Consider the following 26,461-nt stretch of genomic DNA (forward strand, 5'->3'; position numbering starts at 1 on the left):
ATTCCAAGTACCTCGCTAGTGGGCCTCGGCCTTAAACTCCATCTTGCAAAGCTTATTTCCTCTCTTTCTCTCCCTCCCTCCCTCCCTCCCTCCCTCCATTCCCTTCTAGGTTCTTGTGGCTTTCATTAGCTTTTCAGAGACCATGTTGCTGGTGTACCTCAGCTATAAGGTAAGGCACTACGACAAAGCGTCCTCGTCTGGTGTAGTGACAAGTGCAGATGTGGTGGTGGCGGTGGAGGTGGTGGTGGAGGTGGAGGAGCAGGGAGGCGAGGTGTGGAAGCGCAGAGGAGGTGTAGAGGAGGTGCAGGGGAGGTGCTGCTCTCGGAGCAGGACGCTCCCCTTGATCTCGGTGGGTATGCGCCGCCGCGGTGGCGGCGGCCGCGGTGGCGGTGGCCGCGGTGGCTTGCCCCCACGCAGCGCTGCTGAAGGTCAGCCCCGTGGCGCGGTCGGGCCGGGGGGAACTCCGGCCCCCCAGGCTTCGGCCTCGCCGCCGCGCGCTAACACAGCGCCGAGACCGGCGGCGCGGAAACAAACGAGTGTCCGGCGGAGGTGCGGAGGGGAGCGGCAGCCTCTCTCCCCTCGCCCACGCTGCCTCTTCGAAAAAAAAAGGCTGTTTTTATTTCGCCCTCTGAGCCCAACAAGACTCCCTTCTGCGCTCAGAGCCCTGCCCTTGACCCCTGACCCCTGACCCTCTCTCTGTGTTCGCGTTTCCAGGGAAACATATGGGAACAAGTGCTGCGAATTCCTTTCATTCTGGAGATGATCAGTGCTGTTCCATTTGTAATTACCGTGAGTACCACACACATTACTACAGTTAACACACATATTACTCTGAGTACCACACATATTACTGTGAGTACCACACACATTACTACAGTTAACACACATATTACTGCGAGCACCACACATATTACTGTGAGTACGACAGCAGACACTCCCCGTGTCCGCGTGGGTTTCCTCCAGGTATTCTGGTTTCCTCCCACAGTCCAAAGACATGCAGGTTATGTTAATTGGAGAGTCTAAAATTACCCCTAAGGTGTACTCCTGCCGTTGCCCTTGACCAAGGCACTGGCCTCAGAACTGGAGCTGGTCCCCGGGCGCTGCACTGTGGCTGCCCACTGTTAAATGCAGAGGACGAATTTCACTGTACGTACATGTATATGCACGTGACAAATAAAGCCTTCTTCTTCTTCTACTGTGAGTACCACACATATTACTACAGTTAACACACATATTACTGAGAGTACCTCTCATATTACTGTGAGTACCACACATATTACTGTGAGTTCCACACATATTACTACAGTCAACACACATATTACTGTGAGTTCCACACATATTACTGTGAGTACCACACATATTACTGTGAGTTCCACACATATTACTGTGAGTACCACACATATTACTACAGTTAACGCACATATTACTGTGAGTACTGCACATATTACTACAGTCCACACACACATTACTGTGAGTACCACACATATTACTGTGAGTACCAGTCATATTACTGTGAGTACCTCTCATATTACTGTGAGTACCACACATATTACTACAGTTAACACACATATAACTGTGAGTACCACACATAAAACTAAATAAAATCTTACTTATACAGCCTTTACAACAGAATTAGGAGTGTCACAAAGCACACACAGGCACTATAAAATCAAAACCAAAAACGAAAGCAGTTCCTTTATATGCATGGGCACTTGTATGTCGATGAAAGTAAACTCTGACACCCCTACCCGATCAAATGACTTCTCCATTCCCTTTCTCTTTTAAATATCTCCCTCGCCTTCTTCTTCTTTTCCTCTCGTTCTCTCCCTATAGGTGATTTTGCCCTCCCTCAGAAATCTGTTCATCCCTGTGTTTCTCAACTGCTGGCTGGCCAAACATGCCCTGGAGAACATGATCGTGAGCTCCACCAGAACGCCTCCCTCTCTCTCTCCTCTCTCTGTCCGCACCTCATCTCCCATTCTCTCTCTACAAATCCCTCATCTCCCTCTTCTCTTCTTTTGCTTTATCGCACCATCTCTCCATCCGTCCATTCTTCCATCTCACTGTTTTTTTGTCACACTCTCTCCGCGTGACTGTTTGTCTACCCACCCCCCCCCCCCTCTCTGGAATGGAACACTGATTTTGTAATGTTTTACTGGTATTACTTTTTATTTTTTTATTTTATGTTCTTTTTGTTTTATGTCTTCACTTCTGTTTTGTCAGTCTATTTCAACTTTTTTTTTTACCTTCTTTACCTTTTTTGTAAATAGTGGGGATTTGAGGGGATTTTTTTCTTTGTATAATTATTAATATAGGGAACTTAAAAGTCTCTCTCTCTCATTTTCATCTCTGTATCTCAGTCTCTGCATATACTTCTCTCGCTTGCTGTTTTTCTTTCTGTGCCTCTGTCACGCTTCTCAATGCAACCCAAATGGGAATTACTGGCATTACAATAAACCGCACCGTGCTGCCAAATGCCAAAGCATTTAAAACTCGTAACGACAGGACGCATATTCCAAAAAGCAAATACTGCTTCTCGGGGCTCCTCGAGGCTACCGAGTGGTCCATCCTGCTAAGGCGCTGTTCCAGTGCGTGGACGGTCTCCACAGACTGGTAGCAAATCCAGACAGCCCCCAGTCAACTCTATGACCGGCAGCCCAACACGCTCATAATGACTCATAATTATCCCTGCCGTCAGCCAGGGCTGGGAGGGTTACGGTCCTCCCTGATGACTGAGTTTCGCCACGCGCCACTGCCCCCTGCTGGTCGGTCGAGCACCTGCAAGTCAAACGGTTGAGCTGCAGGAAAACTGTTTTCTTCAGATTCATGTGTGCGAGCCGGGATGTCTCTGTTTCTCCCTCTCTTTTTCTCTCTCTCTCTCTCTCTCCGTCTGCCTCTCCTCTCCAAACAGAAGACAGTAAGAATAGGTCAACTTAATAAAATAACAGCTCTCACTTTGTCGTGCCAGAGATTTCCAACACGCACGCTGCTTTCTGAAATGATTCTTCTGCGCCATGCGACAGCTTCATTTCAGAGACGATGCGCTCGTGACTCGGTTAGCAAACGGGGCAGAACTCAAGCTGCAGTCGACACTCCTGAGGAAACTCTGCGCTTAGCTCACAGCCCGCCAGGCCACTCGTCCCTCAGAAAAGTTTTTTTTTTTTTTTTTTTCATCTCTCAGCCCCTCTCCCCGTTTATCACCAGCTCTTTTTCATGGGTATCAATTTCGCCAAAACCCTCCTGTGTCCCCCCCCCCCCCGCAGATTCAAACCTGGAATCTCCACTCGGCCCCTGTGGCCCCTGCAAATCAGTTTCTCAGTTTCTCTCTCTCTCACTCTCCCTCCCTCTCCCTCCCTCCCTCCCTCCCTCTCCCTCTCTCTCTCTCCCCCTCCCTCCCTCCCTCCCTCCCTCCCTCCCTCCCTCTCTCCCCCTCCCTCCCTCCCCCTCTCTCTCTCCCTCCCTCCCTCCCTCCCTCTCCCCCTCCCTCAGACAGCTTCGACGCTCTCTCCATTCCCTCCTCCACACTGCTTATTGGGGGACACATTATATCTCTGCTGCTTGCCTTTGCTGTCGTCCTGCTTTCATCTTTCGTCCTGCTGCTACTCCTGCTCGTTCCCCCTCTCCTCGCCCGCCAGCCCTTTCTCTGCTCCTCCCCACGGCGCCCTCACCCCCCCCACCACCCCCCCATTTCCGCTGTGAAACAAGATGGGATTTTTTAGATTACTGTGTGTTTTTCCGCTCGCTGGGCATTGTCCCTCTCTCTCTCTGTCCCTTTCTATCTCTTTTTCCTCTTTCTCTGTCTCTTACGCGCTCTCTCCTTTTTCTCATCAATCTCTCTCTCTCTTGCTCTCTCTCCTCTTTCTCTGTGTCTTACATGCTCTCTCCTTTTTCACATCAATCTCTCTCTCTCTATCTCTCTATTTTTCCTTTCTCTGTCTCTTACACGCTCTATCCTTTTTTCGTCCATCTCCCTCCCTCCCTCCCTCTTTCTCTGTAACTCTGTCTCTTCCCTCACTGCCTCTCCTTCCATTTCTCCATCCATCCCTCTCCCACTATCAGTTTTTTTTTAATGTGACCTAGTTTTACGTTGCATTTCCTAACCGTAATGAAAAATAACAATAAGTATTGTTGTATAGTTTCTCACGCTCTACTTCTGGATAGTAATTGCTACAGTACATCTGTCTCTCTATAATATCTCCAGTCTCTATTGTATTTGTAGTCTTTATAATATGTTTGGAGAAGCATCTCTGTCACTTATACATTTATTACCTAAAACAGACCAGTCAGTTCTTAAAGTGGCTAGTACTTATTTTTTGGTTACTAGTCTCTATTCCAATTGTTACTAGTACGTATTTTAGCTAAAATATTAGGTACTAGTACTTAATCATTGATCAGATTAAAATTAAAATTAATTGTATACTATTATTTATTAGCTACTAATATTTATTTCCTTCGTTACGAGTTTTACTAGTCAAAATTAATTTGATACTAGTACCTATTTGTTCCTCTCCAATGTGATATTTCCACGCAATTAGTACACAGACAACATGATATCTAATTTACTGTAAAATATTAACGAAGACCATGGGAAAGGGAGTAAAACAAACTCAGCTAGGGTTAGAATGTTCACTTCAGTTATGATCAAACCTCCTGGTATGTCCTAGCCACTAGCTCTGCTAATTTGTTTTATGTTCGCTATAGACAGGCAGCACTGCTGAACTGCTTGAAGAAAAACTTGTATGACTTATCCACTAAAATTTTCACAAGATAATCCGGTGGGGGTTTAGGCCAGGGTCGTCTGTGAAGCGTATTGTGACAATTGTTCGTGAAATGCGCTGTATAAATAAATTTCGATTTGATGATTTGATTTGACCGATTCCACATCAGTGGCGAGGAATGCTGGGAGTTGAGACGTGGAGAAACGTACTGGCTCTACATTGAGGAGACACAAACTAACGCTGCAGCTGCTGCTACAGAAGCCAACCGGAAGCAGTTTGAGCCAGAAAACCACAAACCTGGCAACATAGGTTCAGGCAGTCTGCGTCATGTTTATGCATACATTTATTTGAATATTTTCCCTACTAGTTGAATTTCAAGATCAGTAACTAGTACTTTGATAAATATTCTGCCCTCACCAGTGGGACTGTGGTAGGGAGCTGTCTGCTGTTCTGCCATATTTGTACAGAAAACTAGCCCCCCACCACCACCACAGGGTGATTTGAATATGTTGTCTCACACGCATTTGGATGGGAAAGCTTGGGTATCACCATACTTAAAATTTAAATTTAGGAATGAAATGTTCTCGAAATTTTTGCTGGACATGTCTCACATTGGGCGAGTGAGCGAGTGCAGTTCTGTCCTGATCTGCCGTTGGCTGCGGGCGCGAGCCAAGCCCCTCCCTTTTTGGGCAGCAGCGCCCGCGGCTGCCGGCCAGTCTCCAGAGCCTGCCGGCAGTCAGTGTTTCGTGTGATTTTTTTTTTTTGGGCCGTTTTGGGCCATTTTTATAATTCGGTTGATTCCGATTGATTCTGTTGGAAAGGGCCGGTGCCCTGTGGCTGCATGGCGTCAGAGGAGCTTGGTGAACTGAACTGTCCCGTGTTTTTCAGAATGACCTGCACCGGGCCATCCAGCGGACACACTCTGCCATGTTCAACCAGGTCCTCATCCTCATCTGCACGCTCGTCTGCCTCATGTTCACCTGGTGGGTCCCACAAAGCGTGTGTGTGTGTGTGTGTGTGTGTGTGTGTATGTGGGTGGGTGTAAGTGTCTGCGTTTGTGTGTCTGTGAGTGTTTGTATGCATGTGTGTGTGTGTGTGTGTGTGTGGGTGTATGTGTGTGTGTCTGCGTGTGTGCGTGCGTGTGTGTGTTGTGCGTGTGTATGTGCTTGTGCACGTGTGTGTGCGTGCATGTGTGCGCATGTGTGTGTGTGTGTGTGTATGGTGACTGGTGAGCCAAGAGACAGCTGACCTTTTCACTACTGACAGTTGAGTGCTTACTCAGGATAGGCTCTCCACATTGTACACACACGCACGCACACACACACATGCACACGCACGCACACACACACATGCACACGCACGCATACACACGCACGCATACACACACACACATGCACACACACACACGCACACGCACGCACACACACACACATTATCTCAATGCTGAACTCATGCTAATTGTCTCTCCATGTTTTCTTTGTCTTCCCTCATCTCACTTCATTCTTCTCATCTCCTTTAAAACTCTGTCATACCTCTCTCCCCCTCCCCCTCTCTCTCCTTCACACACACACACACACACACACTCTCTCCCTCCCTCCTCCCTCCCTCCTCCTCCCTCCCTCCCTCGCTCTCTCCGTCCCTCTCAGTATCTGTGGTATTCAGCACCTCGAGCGAGCGGGGAATAACCTGACCCTGTTCGACTCGCTGTACTTCTGCGTGGTCACCTTCTCCACCGTGGGCTTCGGCGACGTGACCCCCCAGATCTGGCCGTCGCAGCTGCTGGTGGTCATCATGATCTGTGTGGCACTCATTGTGCTTCCCATCCAGGTGAGAGACCATACCCCAACCCCTGCACTTCATTCAGACTACACCACACACACACACACACACACACACCTGCAACCCTATTCCCTCTGTGGGGAGGGGGGGGGGGGTGTTTAATGTGTGATGTGAAAGGAGACTCTGTCGGGGGGGGGGGGGGGGGGGGGGCATGTTTGAGCCGGACAGGAAATGGCACATGGTCACACACTGTCCTCCCTCTCAGTCTTTCATCTGTAAATACCCCTGACATTTACTACACCACCCACCCCCTCCCACCCCACCCCACACCAAAGCCCTCCATGTATATGACAGTCTCTATCCTTCCAGCTGGGACACCACAGAGAACCGCCCCCCCCCCCCTTACCCCCACACCCCAACAAACAAGCTACATCCCTGTGGACACCACCTTCTGCTCTACCCCCCCCCACTATCCGCCACATCCCACAATCCTCTGCTCTCCCTCTGCCAACACTACTGCTGTAGAGTATCATCTAAGCCCGTGCCTCTCCCTCCCCTCTTCTTTCAATTTCCACTTTCAAGATGCTTTGTGGGTGATACGAGACGATGAAGAAGAGGTGAAAGGAGACAACAGCAACAGAGGGGGAATTATCCCCATAGCAACCACAAGACTGTGGATATCAGCAAAGGGATTATCCCCATAGCAACTACAGGACTACATGTATGGATGACGAGAGGGAATCCCCCATAGTGTCTGATAGTCCTTAGGGACTGGGGAAACAGAGAGGGATTATCCCCATAGTGTCTGATAGTCCTTAGGGACTGTGGCAACAGACAGGGAATTACCCCCATAGTGTCTGATAGTCCTTAGGGACTTGGACAACAGAGAGGGATTATCCCCATAGTGTCTGATAGTCCTTAGGGACTGGGGCAACAGAGAGGGAATTATCCCCAAAGTGTCTGAAAGTCGTCAGGGACTGGGGCAACAGAGAAGGATTATCCCCATAGTGTCTGATAGTCCTTAGGGACTTGGACAACAGAGAGGGATTATCCCCATAGTGTCTGATAGTCCTTAGGGACTGGGGCAACAGAGAGGGATTATCCTCATAGTGTCTGATAGTCCTTAGGGACTGGGGCAACAGAGAGGGAATTATCCCCAAAGTGTCTGACAGTCATCAGGGACTGGGGCAACAGAGAGAAAATTACCCCACATGTCTGAGAATTCTGAGAGACTGGAGTATTAGAGAACATTATGTCCATAGTATCTCCTATTACAAGAGATTGCAGACAAGAGGGAATTATCCCTGCAGGGTCTGATAACCATGAGAGACTTCGGAAGACTGAAAAGCGAATTATCCGTATGTTTATTTTGTATCTGTTTTTAAATTAATTTTCTTATCTGTCCTGGCCTGTTTTCAGTGGAGGGAGGGTTAGTTCTGGTTTCATATTTCCTTACTCTGAAATGCTTTGGCAGTCCACGAAAACTAAAAAAGCTATTTGAACGCTCTGAACCCTTTGAGTCTGACAGTTAGAAGCTCTCTCCTTTCCCTACACCATTTCCAATCACTGTTTCAGTCCCAACCGAAATTTCTTTCCTGACATGCTATATTTGCGCCAGAGAAATGACTAAAACTTGGAATTCACTTTCTAAATTCAATTAAATCTCTCTCTTCCCCACTCTCCTTTCTTCCCTCCCTCTCTCTCTTCCCCCCCTCTCCTCCTCCTCCTCTCTCTCTCCCTCTCCTTAGTTTGAGCAGTTGGCCTTCTTGTGGATGGAGAGACAGAAGTCCGGGGGAAACTACAGCCGATACCGGGCCCAGACAGAGAAGCACGTGGTTCTGTGCGTGAGCTGTCTGAAGATCGATCTGCTCATGGACTTTCTCAATGAGTTCTACGCCCACCCCAGGTTGCAGGTCCGTTCCCATGGCAAAGCTCCATCAGCACAGTAACCATACCTGAGGGCGGGATCCAAAACAAAAAAAAAATTAAAAAAAAAAAAAAAAAGCAGGCCCACACTCGACCTGAGGATGTTCTTGGGGATCCAGAAGGGTAGTTCCGTGCACACACTGTCCTTGGGCACCGTTAAACCCCAAATCTGACCCAGGCCACAGCTTGAGTGTAGATAAAAACTGACCCAAGGTCAGTGACAGAACAAGTCTTCCTAGGCAGCACCTGAGCCAACTATACCTGACACACAGCCAGACTGTACACGTGTGTGTGCTCACAGTCGTGTGTGTGTGTGTGTGTGTGCATGTGTGCAGGATTACTACGTGGTGATCCTGTGTCCGGCAGAGATGGATGTGCAGGTACGCCGGGTCCTGCACATTCCACTGTGGGCCCAGAGGGTTATCTACCTGCAAGGCTCCGCCCTCAAAGACCAGGACCTCATGAGGGCCAAGTGAGTGACTGCCCGCAGACCCTCTACGGAAACCAGACGTTCCCTTCCTGCGTTCCACTTCCTCTTTCCGCTATACCGCCTAGCTACACAACGTTCCAGCTCGCAAGTCCCTAGCGCTACGCTACAGGTCGTGAATGTCCATGAAGATGGCATCGCCCAGGACAGAATGTCCACTGCCGCCGGTTTTGCTCTTGGCCACAACTAATCCTGAATATTCGCGAGATGCACAAAATTGGAATGCCCACATCTACAGACCTACAGGGTCAGAGTATAGCTCATGTTGGCCCCGACCTTAGAAGGGCGTGGGTTTTTGGGTTTTTCGTCAACTCTTTCTCACCCGACTAACTCTACCCTCTCTTTTTCCTGATTTCCGTCCGCGTCTGCTCTCCCTTTCCGCTAACCCACCTCGTCCGCGTCGGCCTGGCTCTTGCCGTGGCCCCGCCCCTCGCCTGCCATTGGCCGCAGGATGGACGATGCGGAGGCCTGCTTCATCCTCAGCAACCGCTTTGAAGTGGACCGCATCGCCGCCGTACGTTTCCTTTCCCCTCTCTTCTGTCGTTCAAACCTCTCTTCTCTCATTCAAACCTCTTCTGTCGTTCAAACCTCTCTTCTGTCGTTCAAACCTCTCTTCTGTCGCTCAACCTCTCTTCTGTCGCTCCTTTGGTCTTTCTGAGGATTTCCTCCCCTCCCTTACTCTCTCTCGTCATCTTTCTTCTTTTCTCATCGCTCATGCAACCTATCACTATTCACCAGCCGTGTACAATTCTCTCTCTCTCCCTCTCTCTCCATCTCTCTTTCCCTCTCTCTATCCCCCTCGATATTAAGTGCACCTCTCACAGTGCTGGAATTGAAAAGGTCAGATGACTAAGGCAGCAGACAGAGGATGTAACTGCTTGTTACGGGGGCTAATGGCTCTGATTTTTTGGAGCTAATGGGCTTGTCTCCTTCTCCCCCCCGTCTCCACGCCGTCCTCCCTCAGGACCACCAGACCATACTCAGGGCCTGGGCGGTGAAGGACTTCGCCCCAAACTGCCCCCTGTACGTCCAGATCCTCAAGCCGGAGAGCAAGTTTCACGTCAAATTCGCAGGTCAGACGAAAGGTTGACGTTTGTACAGAATGCCGCAACCCAACAATGTGTGATGCCTGCACGGCGCTGCTGTAACCCAACAGTGTGTTGATCCTTACAGAATTCTGTAACCAAACAGTGTGTTGACCCTTACAGAATTCTGTAACCCAACAGTGCTGATCCTCATGGAATGCTGTAGACCTACAGTATTTCATCACTGGCTGAGATGGGAGTCATTGTGTGCGTGTGTGTGTGTGAGAGAGAGAGAGTGAGCGAGAGAGAGTTGTCAGTGGTGTAATTTGCAAAGATGACTGTACCCCCTGGTCCAGCAGTGGCAAAAGGCCAGCTACAGCCAGATAGTCAGTTAAACTGAGGACAAATGCTGAGGACAAACCCACCAGCTGAAAACACCTCTCCCTGCATGATGCCATGTCCAATTATAACCCTTCCCTGCATAACTGACGCTGGCAGAGTGTGGGGTGGCTATCAGGCTGCAGGCTCATCCGTGCACTGGAACCCAGCATCTTAGCAGGGTGGGCCACCCAGCAACCCAACGACACCCATGCAAATAACTGCAGTGACAGAGCAACATAAGCCAGCAAGGCTGAAGCGTGCTTCACTAACTAGGCCAGGCACTATACATTTGAACCCCGGGTTCAATCCTCGGGACCCAGACGTTTAAATACACTTGGACCCTGGCTTTAATCCTGACACGGGGCGCTTTAGGAGACGCCCCACTCGGGATACAAACCTGCAACCGCCTGGTTACATCGTTCCATTTCCACCTCGCGGAGCTCGGCGTTAATGCGCAACAGTCGATGTGTCCCATCGAGCCGCATTTGGGCACTGGACACAGGCGCCTTGATTCTGGTCCTGAGAACACTGCACTGCCAGGAGTACAGTGATGTATTCTGTCTCTCTCTCTGTTTACTTTTAAGGACAGGAGGGAGTGGGGGGCTGATGGGTCCTTGAATCTCACTGATTTTCAGTCCACATAGTTGCTAGCTACAGTTGATTCCTGTGCTTAGCACTGACTGCCCACAGAGCAAAAGGCATGTCGATAGAGACACACGCACACAAACGCACGCGCGCGTGCGCGCACGCACACACACACACACGCCCATACAGGTGCGCTCGCATGCACGCACACACAAACAAGATGACCTGCCGGGTTTAATCAGTGTTGCTGGGATAGGTGTAAGTACCCCTGGGGGGGGTGGGGGGGGAATTCACAGAGAAGAAGAAGAAATAGATACAGTACAAAAACGCCACCTCAGAGGGGAAAAAACAAACACAATTATCACCCCTCCCCTCCCCTCCCCTCCCCTCCCCCCCTCCCCTCCGTCCTGCTGGGATGTGCCCCAGTTTACTGGGCGGTAGTGCTGTCCATCAGGGTGTATGTTCCGTTTCATATCTGTGCTACAAATTCAGGTTTTATGACGACGATTTCAGCATAAACACTGGTAATGGCCGGCATGGCAATGCTATTTTCACACCCATCGTCAGAAGAAGAAGCCGTTTATTTATTATTTCGCGCCCATTTTCATAAGAAGAAACCATTTAGGCTATTGTTTCACACCCATCGTCAGAAGAAGAAACCATTTTTTTTTATTGTTTCGCACCCATCTCCAGAAGAAGAAAGCCATTTAGGCTATTGTTTTGCACCCATCTCCAGAAGAAGCAGCCATTTATTGCATATCCACAGGAAGTGCGTGTAGCCCTGGTGTGCCTTGTCAGCGGTAATTACGACAGATGAGAAAACAAGCATTACAGGAGAGATAAAGAGGCCTTTACAGATTAGCTTATTCTCTCGCTCGATCAATTAACTCGTCGTGAGTTAACGAGCCTGCCTTCCTCCAGGCTCCTAATGGGTTTACTTCAGTGGTACCAGTAATCATTCCACACAAGTCGCACAAGTACACACGCACACGCACTCGTACGCACACACACACACACACGTGTGCACCTGCATTCACCGGAGACATGTGCGTGCACACACACACACACACACACACACGCACGCATGCATGCATACACAAGCATGCACACGCTTTTTTTTACCGTTTGGACTTGGATGCTTACAGCCTCATTTGTTTCCGCTGAAAATAACCTACTTTTATACAGGCTGAATATCAGCGCATTAGCGAACGTGACTCAGCGCTTACACTTCATGTCAGCCGTGACATTATTTTAAACAGGATGTAAGAAAGCCTGGCAAACACCAAAGAGGAGGGGAATTAGAAAAAGAAAAAGCTGCAAGCCAGCTGTGATGCGGACTGACTAGACTGCAAGATAACGATGTGTTTAGACGCGTGCAAATGTGCTTGTGTGTGACACAGTGTGTCGGGTGTGGCTGTGTGCGCGAGTGCATTAACCAATGTGTAACCTTACTGTAGCAGGTCTGATGCTGTGCAGTGTGTGTATGTTTGTGTGTGGTCTCACTGCTCTGTCACTGTGTCCTGTGTGTGTGTGCGTGCTCGTGTTTATGTGTGTGTGTGTGTGTCCGTGAGTGTGTGAGCCCGAGAGTGTGTGTGGTCTCACTGCTCTGTCACTGTGTTCTGTGTGTGTGTGTGTGTGTGTGTGTATGGTCTCACTGCTCTGTCACTCTGTCACTGTTCTGTGTGTGTGTGTGTGTGTGTGTGTGTGCGCATGTGTGTATGGTCTCACTGTTCTGTCACTCCGTCACTGTTCTGTGTGTGTGTGTGTGTGCGCATGTGTGTATGGTCTCACTGTTCTGTGTGTGTGTGTGTGTGTGTGTTCTCACCACTCTGTTTCTGTGTCTGTAGACCATGTGGTGTGTGAGGAGGAGTTCAAGTATGCCATGCTGGCCCTGAACTGTGTGTGTCCCGCCACCTCCACCCTCATCACCCTGCTGATACACACCTCCAGAGGACAGTGAGTATACACACACTCACACACACATGGGCACACATACACAGTACACACACACACACACACACACACACTCACACTCACACTCACACTCACACTCACACTCACACTCACACTCACACACACTCTCACACTCACACACACACTCTCACACACATACATTCACTCTCACACACACACTCTCACATTCACACACTCACACACACTCTCTCACACTCACACTCACACACGCTGTCACACACACGCATACATATAGACAAACATACATACGTGCACACTGTATGCACTGATAAACACAGAACATTCCCACTCACTCTAGCACGCACACACACAGCCGGTCATATTGGGTCGAAAGTGCAATCAAATAGTATTTGATGGGAAAATCAACATTGTGGGCCTTTGGCACTAACGCGTGTGTGTGTATTGCTGTTTACATGACCGGCACACCTTTTCTGAGCCATTAAACTGAGGAATAGAGTTTGTAGATAACATTCATTAAGCTTTCTGTCGTAACTCATTAATCCTGCAGTTATTAACGAGTCACTGGATTAATTAATTAAACAGGAATATTTGAACAACTGAGCTGTTAAAAGCCTCTGTGAATTTGATTGCCAATTTCAAGTCAGGGTAAAAATGGAGAAAATTCCCCTGCTTAACTATGTTGTCGTTCCTTATCTCTAATACAGTAATGATCCTGAACCTGTCTTTCGTGATTTACAGGCCTGGCTATCTTTGCCAGAATGACATGGAAGGGTCTTTTGTTTTTTTTACTTTAATTTAAAGCCAGACGAAAATAGGACTGTAATTAATCATTTTGAATGAAAGAGAAATAAAAAAGAGAAAGGTCTGAGATCTGATTTAAATGCCAACCTAAATGTTCTTTTTTCTGCATCACTAAAATGGCTGTTTATTACTGCAGTCTTTTTAATAATAAAAGTCAGGAATATTTTCAGCTCTCTGTCCTCTCTGTGGCTCACTAAGTCGTGTTGCTGTTGCTAAATCAAATTACTCTCTTTATATCATGTGGATCAGCTATTGCAGTGGCCATATTCTGTAATAACTACAGTAGGAGATTCTCTGCTCGTCGTGTTTATATGAAGATCTTTATGCAGTTTGTGGATGAGCTATTGCAGGCAGCATAGTCCATCCAGTCAGCGTGCAGATCTGTGAAGCTGCACCTGCTCCTTCCCTCCTCTTCACACAGAACAGCGCCCCCAGATGCTTTCAGACAACGCACAGGAGCCTTCCAGACCCTGACCAGGTGGGTTACATACGTACACACACACACACACACACACACACACATGCACGCACACACGCGCACACACACACACACACACACACGCACGCATGGATGCACGCACACACACACACACATGCATGCACACGCACACACACACACACACGCGCGCATGCACGCACACATACACGCACGCATGCACACACGCACATGCACGCACACATGCACACACACACACACACAAACACACATGCATGCACACACGCACGTGCACACACATAAGCATGCACATACACAAAAGCATGTACACACACACACACATACATATGCATGCACGTATGCACCTACAATCAGACGCACACGCATTTATATGTACACAAAACACTTACACGTCTAGTCGGTACACAAACAACTATAAACACAAGCACATTTAGGCACATCTGCACTCACCTATCCTCGCAGACACACGCTCACACCTCACTGACCCATGTGGTGTGTGTGCGTTTCAGGGGGGCGGGGGGGGAGACAGGACAGGGGCACTAACAGTGACCCCCAGCACACAGACACCCATATCAGTCTGACAGCCACTGTAATTAAAGCTACTGAACACTGGGTACTGAGAGTGTTTAACATTATCATGATTCCCCCCTCCAGTCACTCCCCCCCCCCCCACACCCACCCCCGCCAAACATCCCTCCCGCACAGCTAACACAGCCAATCACAGTCTCATTCCATAACAGCCAATGACATTTCGGACATCAACCCCCCCCGCCCCCCGCCCCCCGCCCCCACCCGCTGCTACAGAGCCCCCCTCTCCCTGGGTTGCTCACTGCTCGCCTTGGCTGTGCATTTAAAAGATTATTTAAATCCCTGCAGCACTAATAATGCATTTCTTGCGTTTTTTTATTTATCCGGAGATGTTCCCGGGAGCAGCGGCACTTCAGCGCATCCCTGTTCTATTTAACGGCCCCCGCACCTGTCTCTCCATTACGCTTCACACCCACCGCCGTGTCAGCGCACCGAATTACCCCCGTCGCCGTGTCTCCCCTCTGCCCCGGGCCTGCGTCTCCGTTCTATTTAAACCCAAATCAGCGTCGGCAGCACACGAACATAAAGCACTCCCCCGCCCCTCTCCCCTCTCCCCTCCCCCCTCCCCCTCGCCGATAGCTAAACAATACCATAGCAGCTCATATGTGAAGCACTGCGTTTGCATCGTCTCAAATTAAATCTGTGAAATAAATGCATTTTAATTAATTTTTTTTGTTGCACGCCTGCATGCATATTCTGTGTGTGTTCATGCGTGTATGTCTGCGTTATGCGCTTGTTGTATGAATTGGTGTGTGTGTGCGCGCGCTTCTGCATTGTTTGCATGCGAGTGTATGAGATTGTGTCTTTGTGTGTGTGTGTGTGTGTGTGTCTGTGTGCATGCAGATGTTTTTACTCCTCAATTGATTCATAAATTCCTATTAAAATGGAAAAGACACTACCATCACCACAGCCTCGATAAGTCGGACAAAAAAAGTTTTGTTTATCAGTTGATCAGTCTCACGTACACAGTACAAATTCCCAGGTAGGACACTCATGGTTTTATCCTTGAGCTTCAGTGTATCCTGCTGTATAAATACACACTGTGTGAAAATACAGGAAGCTGTGCAAGTCTCTGGGTAATGAGCCTCTGTTAAATGCCACAGTGTAATGTAACGCATTGTCAGCGTGTGGTAATGGGCTGTAATGCACCCATAATGCACCTGTACTGCATGTCGTCTGACCCGGAAACAGCGGTTCCGTTTTCTCACTTCCTTAATCAACGCACCAATAGGGAGGCCGGAGCCAGCTCAGCTGACCAATGGCAGCGCACCTACAGACGCTGCTCAGCCAATGAAGTGCATCACATCCGTCTGGAAGAGAGCAAGTTTTTCGGGGAGTACCAGGGCAAGAGCTTTACCTTTGCCTCTTTCCACGCCCACAAGAAGTAAGATATCGATTCTCACATACACACACACGCACACACACACACACACACACACACACACCGTCCCGCACACGTGCGTTCACATACACTAGGGCTGTCAACACTGGCCAAAAATGACGAGCGAATATTTGTTCTAAGTTTGAATATATTCTAATATAAATTACAATTTTAAGTGTTGAATTGCATGCCAGAACTTGACCAACATTTGGGCTGTGTTAATTGCACATTATGTCCACAAGTCGGCAAACCAGTTCCAGGACAGACATAACCAGCAGACATAAGTAGCATAGCTGCATTTTATCTGAACATATACACAATCGCCGTGAAGTTGAAAAAAAAAATCAAATAAACCTTAACGTGAACAATGGAGATGGCTTTTAAGATCCACATTTACACTTGGTACACTTTTATAATCAGGGGTTGACATAAGTAGTATGCCAGTACACATGCACAGCACAAAGATTAAAACGTGCGTGCAGCAATTTTAAGTCATAACGGAAAAGTGTACCTGAAAATAGATCGACCGACGTACCTAAAAATAGATTCAAAAAAATTGTCGAGCATTGTAATCTTTTTGCCGTGCAAGCACACTTGCGTACCACTTATGTAAACCCCTCTTTACAACGATTTAGTTTAAATAAAATTACGGCACCCAATTTTCGAGAAATGTCACGAAAAACGATTATGATTCAGAAGGATGATTTACAATGAAGTGCTATTACAAAAACCGACAAGTACTTTCCCGGGGCCTTTTGGAGAGGGACTTGAGATCAGCACAGTTCTAACGTCACCCTGCCAAAATGCTGGTAGAAGTCCCCGAAACGCTAGCGTGGAAAAGAGAAAAAAGGTCAAAACTAACTTCTGTGCCAGCGTCATTTTCCAAAAACAGCGGGCTGCTCACTGAAGAGGGCAACGCCGATCTCTCTTCATTCGTTACGTTCTCAGCGGAAGAAAAGACGCGGTCCAATCGCGCCGCGGGCCCAGGGGGCTGGAATCAGAGCGTCGCGTCCGTCGGCGGCGTTGCAAGCACCGGCGCGACCCAGCGAGCGACTTCCGCTTTCACCGGCGGAGGCGATAAAATGGCAGATTCATTTTTGGGGTTTAGCGCCGCCCTAAAGGAAGACAGTCGCAGTAAACATGCGCTGCTTCCCCCCCCCCCCCCCCCCCTTTTACATACGAAAGTACATTTTCATGCTCAAATGTAATTTAAAAAACAATCTGAATAGCGTTTGAACAGTGAAACATCCACTGACAGCCCTACCACACATGCACATATACGCTCACACACATACTCGCACACACACTCACACACACACTCACACGCTTACACACTTACACGCTCACACACTCACACGCTCACACACTCACACACTCACACTTACACGCTCACACACACTTACACACTCACACACTCACACGCTCACACTTACACACTTACACGCTCACACACTCACTCAGTACCCTGTCTCTCCGGTGCAGGTACGGGGTGTGTCTGATCGGGGTGCGCAGGGTGGACACAGCCAACATCCTGCTGAACCCGGGGCCCTGTCACATCATGGGCGGCTCGGACACCTGCTTCTACATCAACATCTCCAAGGAGGAGAACTCCGCCTTCGTCAGGGGCCACCACGAGTCCCTGCGGGGCCCCGGGAGGGGGGGCGGGGGCAGCATGCCCCAAACCATCTACCACGGCCTGACCCGCCTGCCCGTACACAGCATCATCGCCAGCATGGGTCAGTGTCTCTGCTAACACACTCACTGTGTCACAATAACACACTCACTGTGTCTCAGCTAACTCACTCACTGTGTCACATTAACACACTCACTGGGTAACATTAACACACTCACTGTGTCACATTAACACACTCACTGTGTCACATTAACACACTCACTGGGTAACATTAACACACTCACTGGGTAACATTAACACACTCACTGTGTCACATTAACACACTCGCTGGGTAACATAAACACACTCACTGGGTAACATTAACACACTCACTGTGTCACATTAACACACTCGCTGGGTAACGTTAAGACACTCACTGTGTCACATTAACACACTCACTGGGTAACATTAACACACTCACTGGGTAACATTAACACACTCACTGTGTCACATTAACACACTCGCTGGGTAACATTAACACACTCACTGGGTAACATTAACACACTCACTGTGTCACATTAACACACTCGCTGGGTAACGTTAAGACACTCACTGTGTCACATTAACACACTCACTGGGTAACATTAACACACTCACTGGGTAACGTTAACACACTCACTGTGTCACATTAACACACGCACTGGGTAACATTAACACACTCACTGGGTAACGTTAACACACTCACCGGGTAACGTTAACACACTCACTGGGTAACGTTAACACACTCACTGTGTCACATTAACACACTCACTGTGTCACATTGACATACGCTGTTTATCAGAGATCAGAATGGCTTTAAAACGGGAAAAAAGACGAAAAAATCCACGAATCTATCAGCAGTGAACCAGCTGGGAGGAACAGACGTGCGTAACTGCAACAGAGAGCCGGGAAAGCAAACTTATCGCTGAGTACGCATTCGAATAACGCCCAGCTTTTGTTCTTCATCAACGGGCACGTTCACGCTGTAGCAAGTGCGCCCCCCGGTGGCGATAAGCGGACAAGCACTGCTAATCGGGCTGCAGCACTCGGCACCCGACGGAGAATCGAGTGTCTGTACCGTGCGTACCTGGTAAATGGTAAATGGACTGCATTTATATAGCGCTTTTATCCAAAGCGCTTTACAATTGATGCCTCTCATTCGCCAGAGCAGTTAGGGGTTAGGTGTCTTGCTCACGGACACTTTCAACACGCCCAGGGCGGGGTTTGAACCGGCAACCCACCGACTGCCAGACAATCGGTCTGACCTCCTGAGCCATGTCGCCCCCACCGTACCCGCCGCAGAACAAGGGCCTCCGCAGCCGCGGGGGCTGACAGGCTGCAGACCGCCACGCGTAGAGCCGGCCGCCGAGCGCCCTCGGCCTGGGCGGTCTCAGCCGCGCTTAGCGCATCTTTGTCGCACACGCGGGCAGCCTGCTGTGTTCGCACACGCGCCGTCGGCCGCGGTCACACGCGCCGCACCCTCGTCCCCTGATCGATCCCGAGCGTGCGTCTCGCACGCCACCTTCCCCCCCGGACCGCGTTTCGCCGCGTCTAGCGTGCGCGCGCGCGCAATTTCAGGGCCGCCCGCTTTATCGATAGAGAATAGCTGTGCCGAGCATTGCCCGAAACCATCATTTAAATCATAACGGTGATCACACCACCCCTCGGTGCCTGCCAGCCTGCCAGCCCTCCGCCCACACGCACCCCCCCCACCCCCCCCCCCCACATCCCCAGGCTGTCTGACGGCCGATTTACCTTTCCCTGCGTCTCAGGCTGCTGTTCTGTCTTTTATTAACAGACTATTGCAGGGATCTTCAAATCTGACCCTCAGGGCTGGTACTACCGCTGGGTTTTCTCTCCTGCCTGACAGCCCACAGTGCAATAATGCCACAGACTTGCCAGAGACTACACTCCGCGCCTGGCGCGTCAGGTCCAAATCTGTCCCCGAACAGAGGGGAGGAATGAAAATGCAGGATATAATTTTACTCAGGGGTCTAAATTTTTGTTTGTGCCCATTGTTTCACTCCAACCGCACTTGGCTGTTAGTTAATGCATCATTTTACTGTTCCGCACCAATGAGCACCTTACAGTTAGTCCAAAGTTGTTTAATTAGTCACGAGCTTGGCGGGATCGCCAAAGGATTGCTGAACTCCAAGAGTGCGCACAGGGACACCTGCAGGACACCTGCAGGACTGCAGGTTAGCCGCCCAGATGGCTACTGGCTTCATTAATTCACTGTGGCCCAATGGGGAGAGCTGTCCAGATGGCGTAAAGATCAGTGGACCTGCACAGACATTCACATATGATGACGGGGGGGGGGGGGGGAGGCTGAATGCTCATTGTTTGGTCCCCATCCCCTACAGGAACTGTTGCCATGGATCTGCAGGACTCCAATGACAGTAGCCCAGACAGCTCAGGGGGCGGGGCCGGGAACGCAGGGGGGGTGGAGAACGGGGGCGGGGCCGAGGGAAGGGGCGGGAACACCCTGGCACTTCCTGTGGTGACGGACGCGGTCAAGGAGAGGAGGCACAGCATCGCGCCGGTCCTGGAGCTGGTGGACGGCGTCAACAGCCCGACCTTTGACCTGCTGGGCGACCAATCGGAGGACGAGGGGGGTGAAGAGGGCGAAGAGGGCGGGGACTCGGGCGACACGGATCACTGGTGGGGAGGGCACTCCGAGTGAGTATCATGGGAGCTGTGAGTGTGTGCGTGTGTGTGTGTGTGTCTGTACACAGACTGTGTATGTGCACGTGTGTGAGTTACATGTCTGACAGTGCTTGTGTGCGTGTGTGTGTGTGTTGCAGGTGGGTGAAGGGTTATCCCCTGAACTCTCCCTACATCGGCAGCTCCCCCACCCTGTGCCACCTGCTGCAGGAGAAGATGCCCTTCTGCTGTGTGCGCCTGGACAAGGTGAGAGCACTCCTTCCTCCATAATGCCTCTCTCTCTCTCTCCTTCCTCCCTACTGCCTCTCTCCTTCCTCCCTACTGCCTCTCTCCTTCCTCTCTACTGCCCCTCTCCTTCCTCTCTCCTTTCTCCCTACTGCCTCTCTCTCTCTCCTTTCTCCCTACTGCCTCTCTCCTTCCTCTCTCCTTTCTCCCTACTGCCTCTCTCCTTCCTCTCTACTGCCCCTCTCCTGCCTCTCTCCTTCCTCCCTACTGCCTCTCTCCTTCCTCCATAATGCCTCTCTCTCTCTCCTTCCTCCCTACTGCCTCTCTTTCCTCTCTACTGCCTCTCTCCTTCCTCCATAATGCCTCTCTCTCTCTCCTTCCTCCCTACTGCCTCTCTCTTTCCTCTCTACTGCCTCTCTCCTTCCTCTCTACTGCCTCTCTTCTTCCTCTCTACTGCCCCTCCTTCCTCTCTCCTTCCTCCCTACTGCCTCTCTCCTTCCTCCCTCCTTCCTCCCTACTGCCTCTCTCCTTCCTCCCTACTGCCGCTCTCCTTCCCTCTCTCCTTGCTCTCTACTGCCTCTCTCTTTATCTCTCTCCTTCCTCTCTACTGCCTCTCTCCTTCGCTTTCCCTCTGTCCCTTCTCCCCTGACCCCTCTCCACACAGGTAAACAACCGTCTCCATCTCTGCTCTGTCCCCCTCCCCTCCCCTCCCCTCCCAACCCCCCCCCCGGCCCCCCCAGGCTTGTCACCATGTGCCCTGTGAGGACGCGCGCTCCTACGGCTTCAAGAACAAGCTGATCATCGTGTCAGCGGAGAGCGCGGGGAACGGCCTGTACAACTTCATCGTCCCGCTGCGGGCCTACTACCGCCCCCGCAAGGAGCTCAACCCCATCGTCCTGCTGCTGGAGAACCCGTGAGTCCCCCGGGGGGGGGGCGGTGGGGGGGGTCGGGCGGGGCGCGTTACGTTACAGATTCTCGTAAAGATTATTCAACATTTCTGCTGCTACATTTGCACTGCTGCTACGAATCGTCACGCGACTAGAACGATGCGGTAATACACGAAAGAGTAATAACAATGCCCCTGAATGTACCTGAAGTCCCTCTGCCCACTCTCTTTCCTTCTCTCTGCCTCTGCCTCCGTTAGGCCAGAGGCCCACTTCCTGGAAGCGATATGCTGGTTCCCCATGGTCTTCTACACCGTGGGCTCCATCGACAAGTAAGAGTTAGCAACGTGCTCTCATTCACACAGCTGCTCTACATCCTTTACATACACCCGTCTTCCTCTTCAGTCCTCTGTCCCTTGCTTTCTGTCCTTCTTTCTCCTTCCCCCTCTCCAAACGCTCACTTCCATTTCGCTCTCTTCTTTATCCCTCTCCTTACTGCCCTTCGTTCCCTGAGACAAAGTTCTCACATACTTGAATTCTCTGATACTCTCTTTTCTCTCTCTCTCCACCTCCCTTGCTCTCTCTCTCCCCCCCTCTCTATCACACACTCTCTCTCTCTCGTAGTTTAGACAGTTTGCTCCGCTGCGGGGTGACGTTTGCAGACACCATGGTCGTGGTGGATAAGGAGAGCTCCATGATCGCTGAGGAGGACTACATGGCGGACGCTAAGACCATCGTCAACGTGCAGACCCTGTACAGGTGAGACCCCTGAATTAGTGTGGGCATAGGTGTGTGTGTTCACGTGTGTGTGTGTGTGTGTGCATGTGTGAGTGTGTGCATGCATGTGTTCACGTGTGTGTGTGTGTGCATGTGTGAGTGTGTGTGTGCATGCGTGTGATTGAGTGTGTGAGTGCGTGTATGTGAGTGAGTGTGTGTGTGCGTGTGAGTGTGTGTGTGTGTGCGTGTGCGTGCGTGCGAGTGTGTGTGTGTCTGTGTGCGTGAGTGCGAGTATGTGAGTGCGTGTGCATGCATGTGTGAGTGCGTGTGTGAGTGTGTGCATGCATGTGTGAGTGCGTGTGTGTGTGTGAGTGCGTGAGTGCGTGTGTGTGTGTGTGTGTGTGTGCATGCATGTATGCGTCTCACCCTGGTTTTCTCCACCCTGTAGGCTGTTTCCAGCCCTCAGCATTATCACGGAGCTCACGCACCCCGCCAACATGCGCTTCATGCAGTTCAAGGTGAAGGACCACTACTCCCTGGCCCTGTCCAAACTAGAGAAGGTGAGAGCCTGGCAGCGGAAAAAGCCCTCATGCCCAATCACTTCAAATCATTTCATCAGTTCCGCTCAAATTAGCAGTCAGCACATAGTACAGCGTTGACCAGAAGCTGCTTTTCCCCCTGAAGTGACACGGCTTTAATTAACGGGCACTTGCTATTGGTCATTAGTGAAATGCTGAATAGTGAGTCTGTCTGTATTGTATAATATTCTGGGCGGTGTACACTGCTACTGTGCACTTTAACCTTTATTGCATTTTAACTGATTGTGAAGCACGCCTTGAGCCTGAGAAAGTCACTTGATAAAATTAATAATTATTGTTATTATTATTGTTGTTATTATAATCCAAAAGCTGAGCTGTGCGGTCATTGCACTGTATCACTTAATGCACAGACAAAATGCATTACAGTACATTACATTACAGGCATTTAGCATTATCCAGAGTCACATACACAGCTTAGCATTCACATTACATCCATTTGTACAGCTGGATATATATACTGAAGCAATGCAGATTAAGTACCTTGCTCAAGGGTACAATGGCAGTGTCCTAGCTGGGAATCGAACCTGTGACCTTTAGGTTACAAGACCAGCTCCTTACCCATTATACTACACCGCTGCCCCCACACTGACCAGAGAGGCTGCTGGATTGCAATGAGACCGGGACAAACCCGCTGGCAGCAGGTCTCTCTCGCTGCTCGACACTACGGTCAATTACACACCGCCCTGTGTGGCCGCTAGCTAGAATCGGCACCAGCGCGGCCAGGGTTCGATACCACACCATAAGGAGAGTCCCTGGAGCAAGACATGCCACTCAAAAGCATGTACGCAAAATACCTTGCAACACTTACAGAAAGCAAACATGGTCCACCAGCTAGCCCTTGCCATGCCTTTCCAAAGGAACATACAGAATTTGCAAGAGATAATAGACACAATGGAACATCACACCGGCTATGCTACCTTATCATTATGATAATCGTTCACTGCTATGCGGTACAGTTGTCTGTGGGCATATTGCCTACTTGGAAAATGAATTGCCCAGTGTATTGTGAGACGAAAGCTATAGCTGCACTGTGTATGACAAAAGCCACTGTTTACAACCCCCCTCTCAGTCCCTCGGGTCCTGGAATGACAGCTTTATGATATCAGGGCATGGGACCGCAGGGAAGGCCTTTATTGAGGGCTTGACATTTTTAGGGGTGGCTTTACAATGTAACCTCACTGTGGGAGGCAACAAGTGCGTCACTGAAAGCAGTCCCCCCCCCCCCCCCCCCCCCTTTGGTTCCTGCAGAAGGAGAGGGAGAAGGGCTCAAATCTGGTCTTCATGTTCAGGCTGCCCTTCGCCGCAGGCAAGGTTTTCAGCGTCAGCATGCTGGACACCCTGCTGTACCAGGTAACTCTGACCTCTGACCTCTGACCTCCACCAATAGCATGCTGGGAATATGAACTCACACAATGCCTTTTACCGTTATACTCCATACTGCTCTGTACTGTGGTTCCCAAAACTGAGCATGCTGGAGCCTTGACACCTGACCCCCAACAAAAGCACAAAAGACACATCAGCAGCATAACACTGAGTCTTCCACTTTGTGTGTCTTCGTGTGTGTGTGTGTGTGTGTGTCTCAGTCCTTTGTCAAGGACTACATGATCTCCATCACCAGGCTGCTACTGGGGCTGGACTCCACGCCAGGCTCGGGGTTCCTCTGTACGGTGAGTCATAGGTGCGCATACGCAAACACACACACACACACACACACACACACACACTCATACACGCAAACACACACACACACACACACGCTCATGTGTGTACACACACACTCACACGCAAACACACACACACACACTCATACACTCATACACGCAAACACACACACACACACGCTCATGTGTGTACACACACACTCATACACGCAAACACACACACACACACGCACACACGCTCATGTGTGTACACACACACACACACGCACGCGCACACACACACACACACACACACACACACACGCTCATGTGTGTACACACACACTCATACACGCAAACACACACATACACGCTCATGTGTGCACACACACTCATACACGCAAACACACACACACACGCTCACGTGTACACACACACTCATACACGCAAACACACACACACATGCTCACGTGTGTACACACACACTCATACACGCAAACACATACACATGCATGCTCACATGTGTATACACACACACACTCATAAACACACACTCATACACGCAAACACACACACACGCATGCTCACGTGTGTATACACACACGCTCATACGCACACACGCAAATGCTCACTCGCATGCAAAGTAAGTTAGTATGAGAAACAGAATTCTGGTTTTGAGGATGATGAGGATGCCCTGTGACCCTGACCAGAATAAGCGGGTATAGATGATGGATGGAAGGATGGAAGAATGATGATGATGATGGTGATGAAAAAGCTGTGAGGATGATGATAGTGTGGGGTTGTGTTGCTCAGATGAAGATCACAGAGGAGGATCTGTGGATCAGGACTTACGGCCGTCTCTACCAGAAGCTCTGCTCCTCAACCGGAGACATTCCCATCGGCATCTACCGCACCGAATCCCGCACACTTCCTGTGTCAGAGGTAAGCCACCAAACACATCCCGCACACTTCCTGTGTCAGAGGTAAGCCACCAAACACATCCCGCACACTTCCTGTGTCAGAGGTAAGCTTCCAAACACACATACACACAAGCTACTGCACCACATCCCGCAGGCTACCTGTGTCAGAGGTAAGCAACCAAACACACAGACACACACGCTACTGCACCACATCCCGCACACTTCTTGTGTCAGAGGTAAGCTTCCAAACACATGCACACGCACGCACGCACTACAAAGAAGCCCGCACACTGCGTCAGAGGTAGGCTACTCAAACACACATACACACACACACACACACACACACACACGCACACGCACAACCGCACAAATCCAGCACACTATCTGTGTTAGAGGAAAGCTACCCAAACACACACAAACGCGCACACACACACACACACACACACACACACACTACAACACATAATTCCACGTTACTTGTCTCAGAGAAAGCCTGCCGCCAGCGCACAGTAATCCCTTCTGTCAGCACCTGTAAGTGCCTGCCTAACCCTTCACCACGCCTGCTTACGGTCTGAGAGGTGTAAATCTCGACTCGACGCGTGAAATGCGAAATTCTGAACGAGGCGCCGTTCTCCCCCCCAGTCCCAGGTGTCCATCAACGTGGAGGAGTACGAGGACACCCGCGAGCCCAGGGAGCCCCTCCTCTTTCGGGCGGGGCCTCACCGTAACTCCACCTCCTCCGAGCCGCCCTCCTCCTCCTCCTACTCCTACTCCTCCTCCTCCTCGGACCACCCGCTCCTGCGGCGCAAGAGCATGCAGTGGGCGCGGCGGCTGAGCCGCAAGGGCGGGCGGGGCTCGGGCGGGGCCAAGGGGGCGGGCAGCGCGGCGGAGAGGATCAGCCAGCAGCGGCTGACGCTGTTCCGTCGGTCCGAGAGGCAGGAGCTCAACGCCCTGGTGCGCACGCGCATGAAACACCTCGGACTCTCGCCCTCCGCATACAGTGAGTGTGCGCGTGTGTGTGTGAGTGTGTGTCTGTGTGTGTGAGTGTGTGTGTGAGTGTGAGTGTGAGTGTGTGTGTGTGTGCGCACGCGCATGAAA

The 26,461-nt window shown here is 50.3% G+C and overlaps 1 protein-coding gene across 5 annotated transcripts in view; it reads left to right on the forward strand.

Annotated features, from left to right (window-relative positions):
- Positions 1-26,461, forward strand: part of LOC118216014 (potassium channel subfamily T member 2) — a 54,609-nt gene that overhangs the window by 23,333 nt on the left and 4,815 nt on the right. For all 5 annotated transcript variants that reach the window (XR_004762951.1, XM_035397014.1, XM_035397011.1 and 2 more), the window contains 23 exons: positions 110-169; positions 715-789; positions 1,834-1,917; positions 5,607-5,701; positions 6,365-6,545; positions 8,246-8,410; positions 8,759-8,895; positions 9,361-9,424; positions 9,875-9,983; positions 12,749-12,857; positions 14,059-14,115; positions 15,914-16,066; positions 17,546-17,799; positions 20,078-20,393; positions 20,519-20,624; positions 21,344-21,516; positions 21,748-21,819; positions 22,112-22,246; positions 22,653-22,764; positions 24,052-24,153; positions 24,387-24,470; positions 25,257-25,385; positions 26,006-26,363. Coding sequence is in view for 4 of the 5 variants with exons in the window: in XM_035397014.1 (XP_035252905.1) it covers positions 110-169; positions 715-789; positions 1,834-1,917; positions 5,607-5,701; positions 6,365-6,545; positions 8,246-8,410; positions 8,759-8,895; positions 9,361-9,424; positions 9,875-9,983; positions 12,749-12,857; positions 14,059-14,115; positions 15,914-16,066; positions 17,546-17,799; positions 20,078-20,393; positions 20,519-20,624; positions 21,344-21,516; positions 21,748-21,819; positions 22,112-22,246; positions 22,653-22,764; positions 24,052-24,153; positions 24,387-24,470; positions 25,257-25,385; positions 26,006-26,363 (3,130 nt within the window). In the remaining variant the exon portion in view is untranslated. The remainder of the gene's footprint in view (positions 1-109; positions 170-714; positions 790-1,833; positions 1,918-5,606; positions 5,702-6,364; positions 6,546-8,245; positions 8,411-8,758; positions 8,896-9,360; positions 9,425-9,874; positions 9,984-12,748; positions 12,858-14,058; positions 14,116-15,913; positions 16,067-17,545; positions 17,800-20,077; positions 20,394-20,518; positions 20,625-21,343; positions 21,517-21,747; positions 21,820-22,111; positions 22,247-22,652; positions 22,765-24,051; positions 24,154-24,386; positions 24,471-25,256; positions 25,386-26,005; positions 26,364-26,461) is intronic.

This window comes from Anguilla anguilla, chromosome 17, assembly GCF_013347855.1.
Source record: "Anguilla anguilla isolate fAngAng1 chromosome 17, fAngAng1.pri, whole genome shotgun sequence".
In the NCBI taxonomy this organism is placed as follows: Eukaryota; Metazoa; Chordata; class Actinopteri; order Anguilliformes; family Anguillidae; genus Anguilla; species Anguilla anguilla.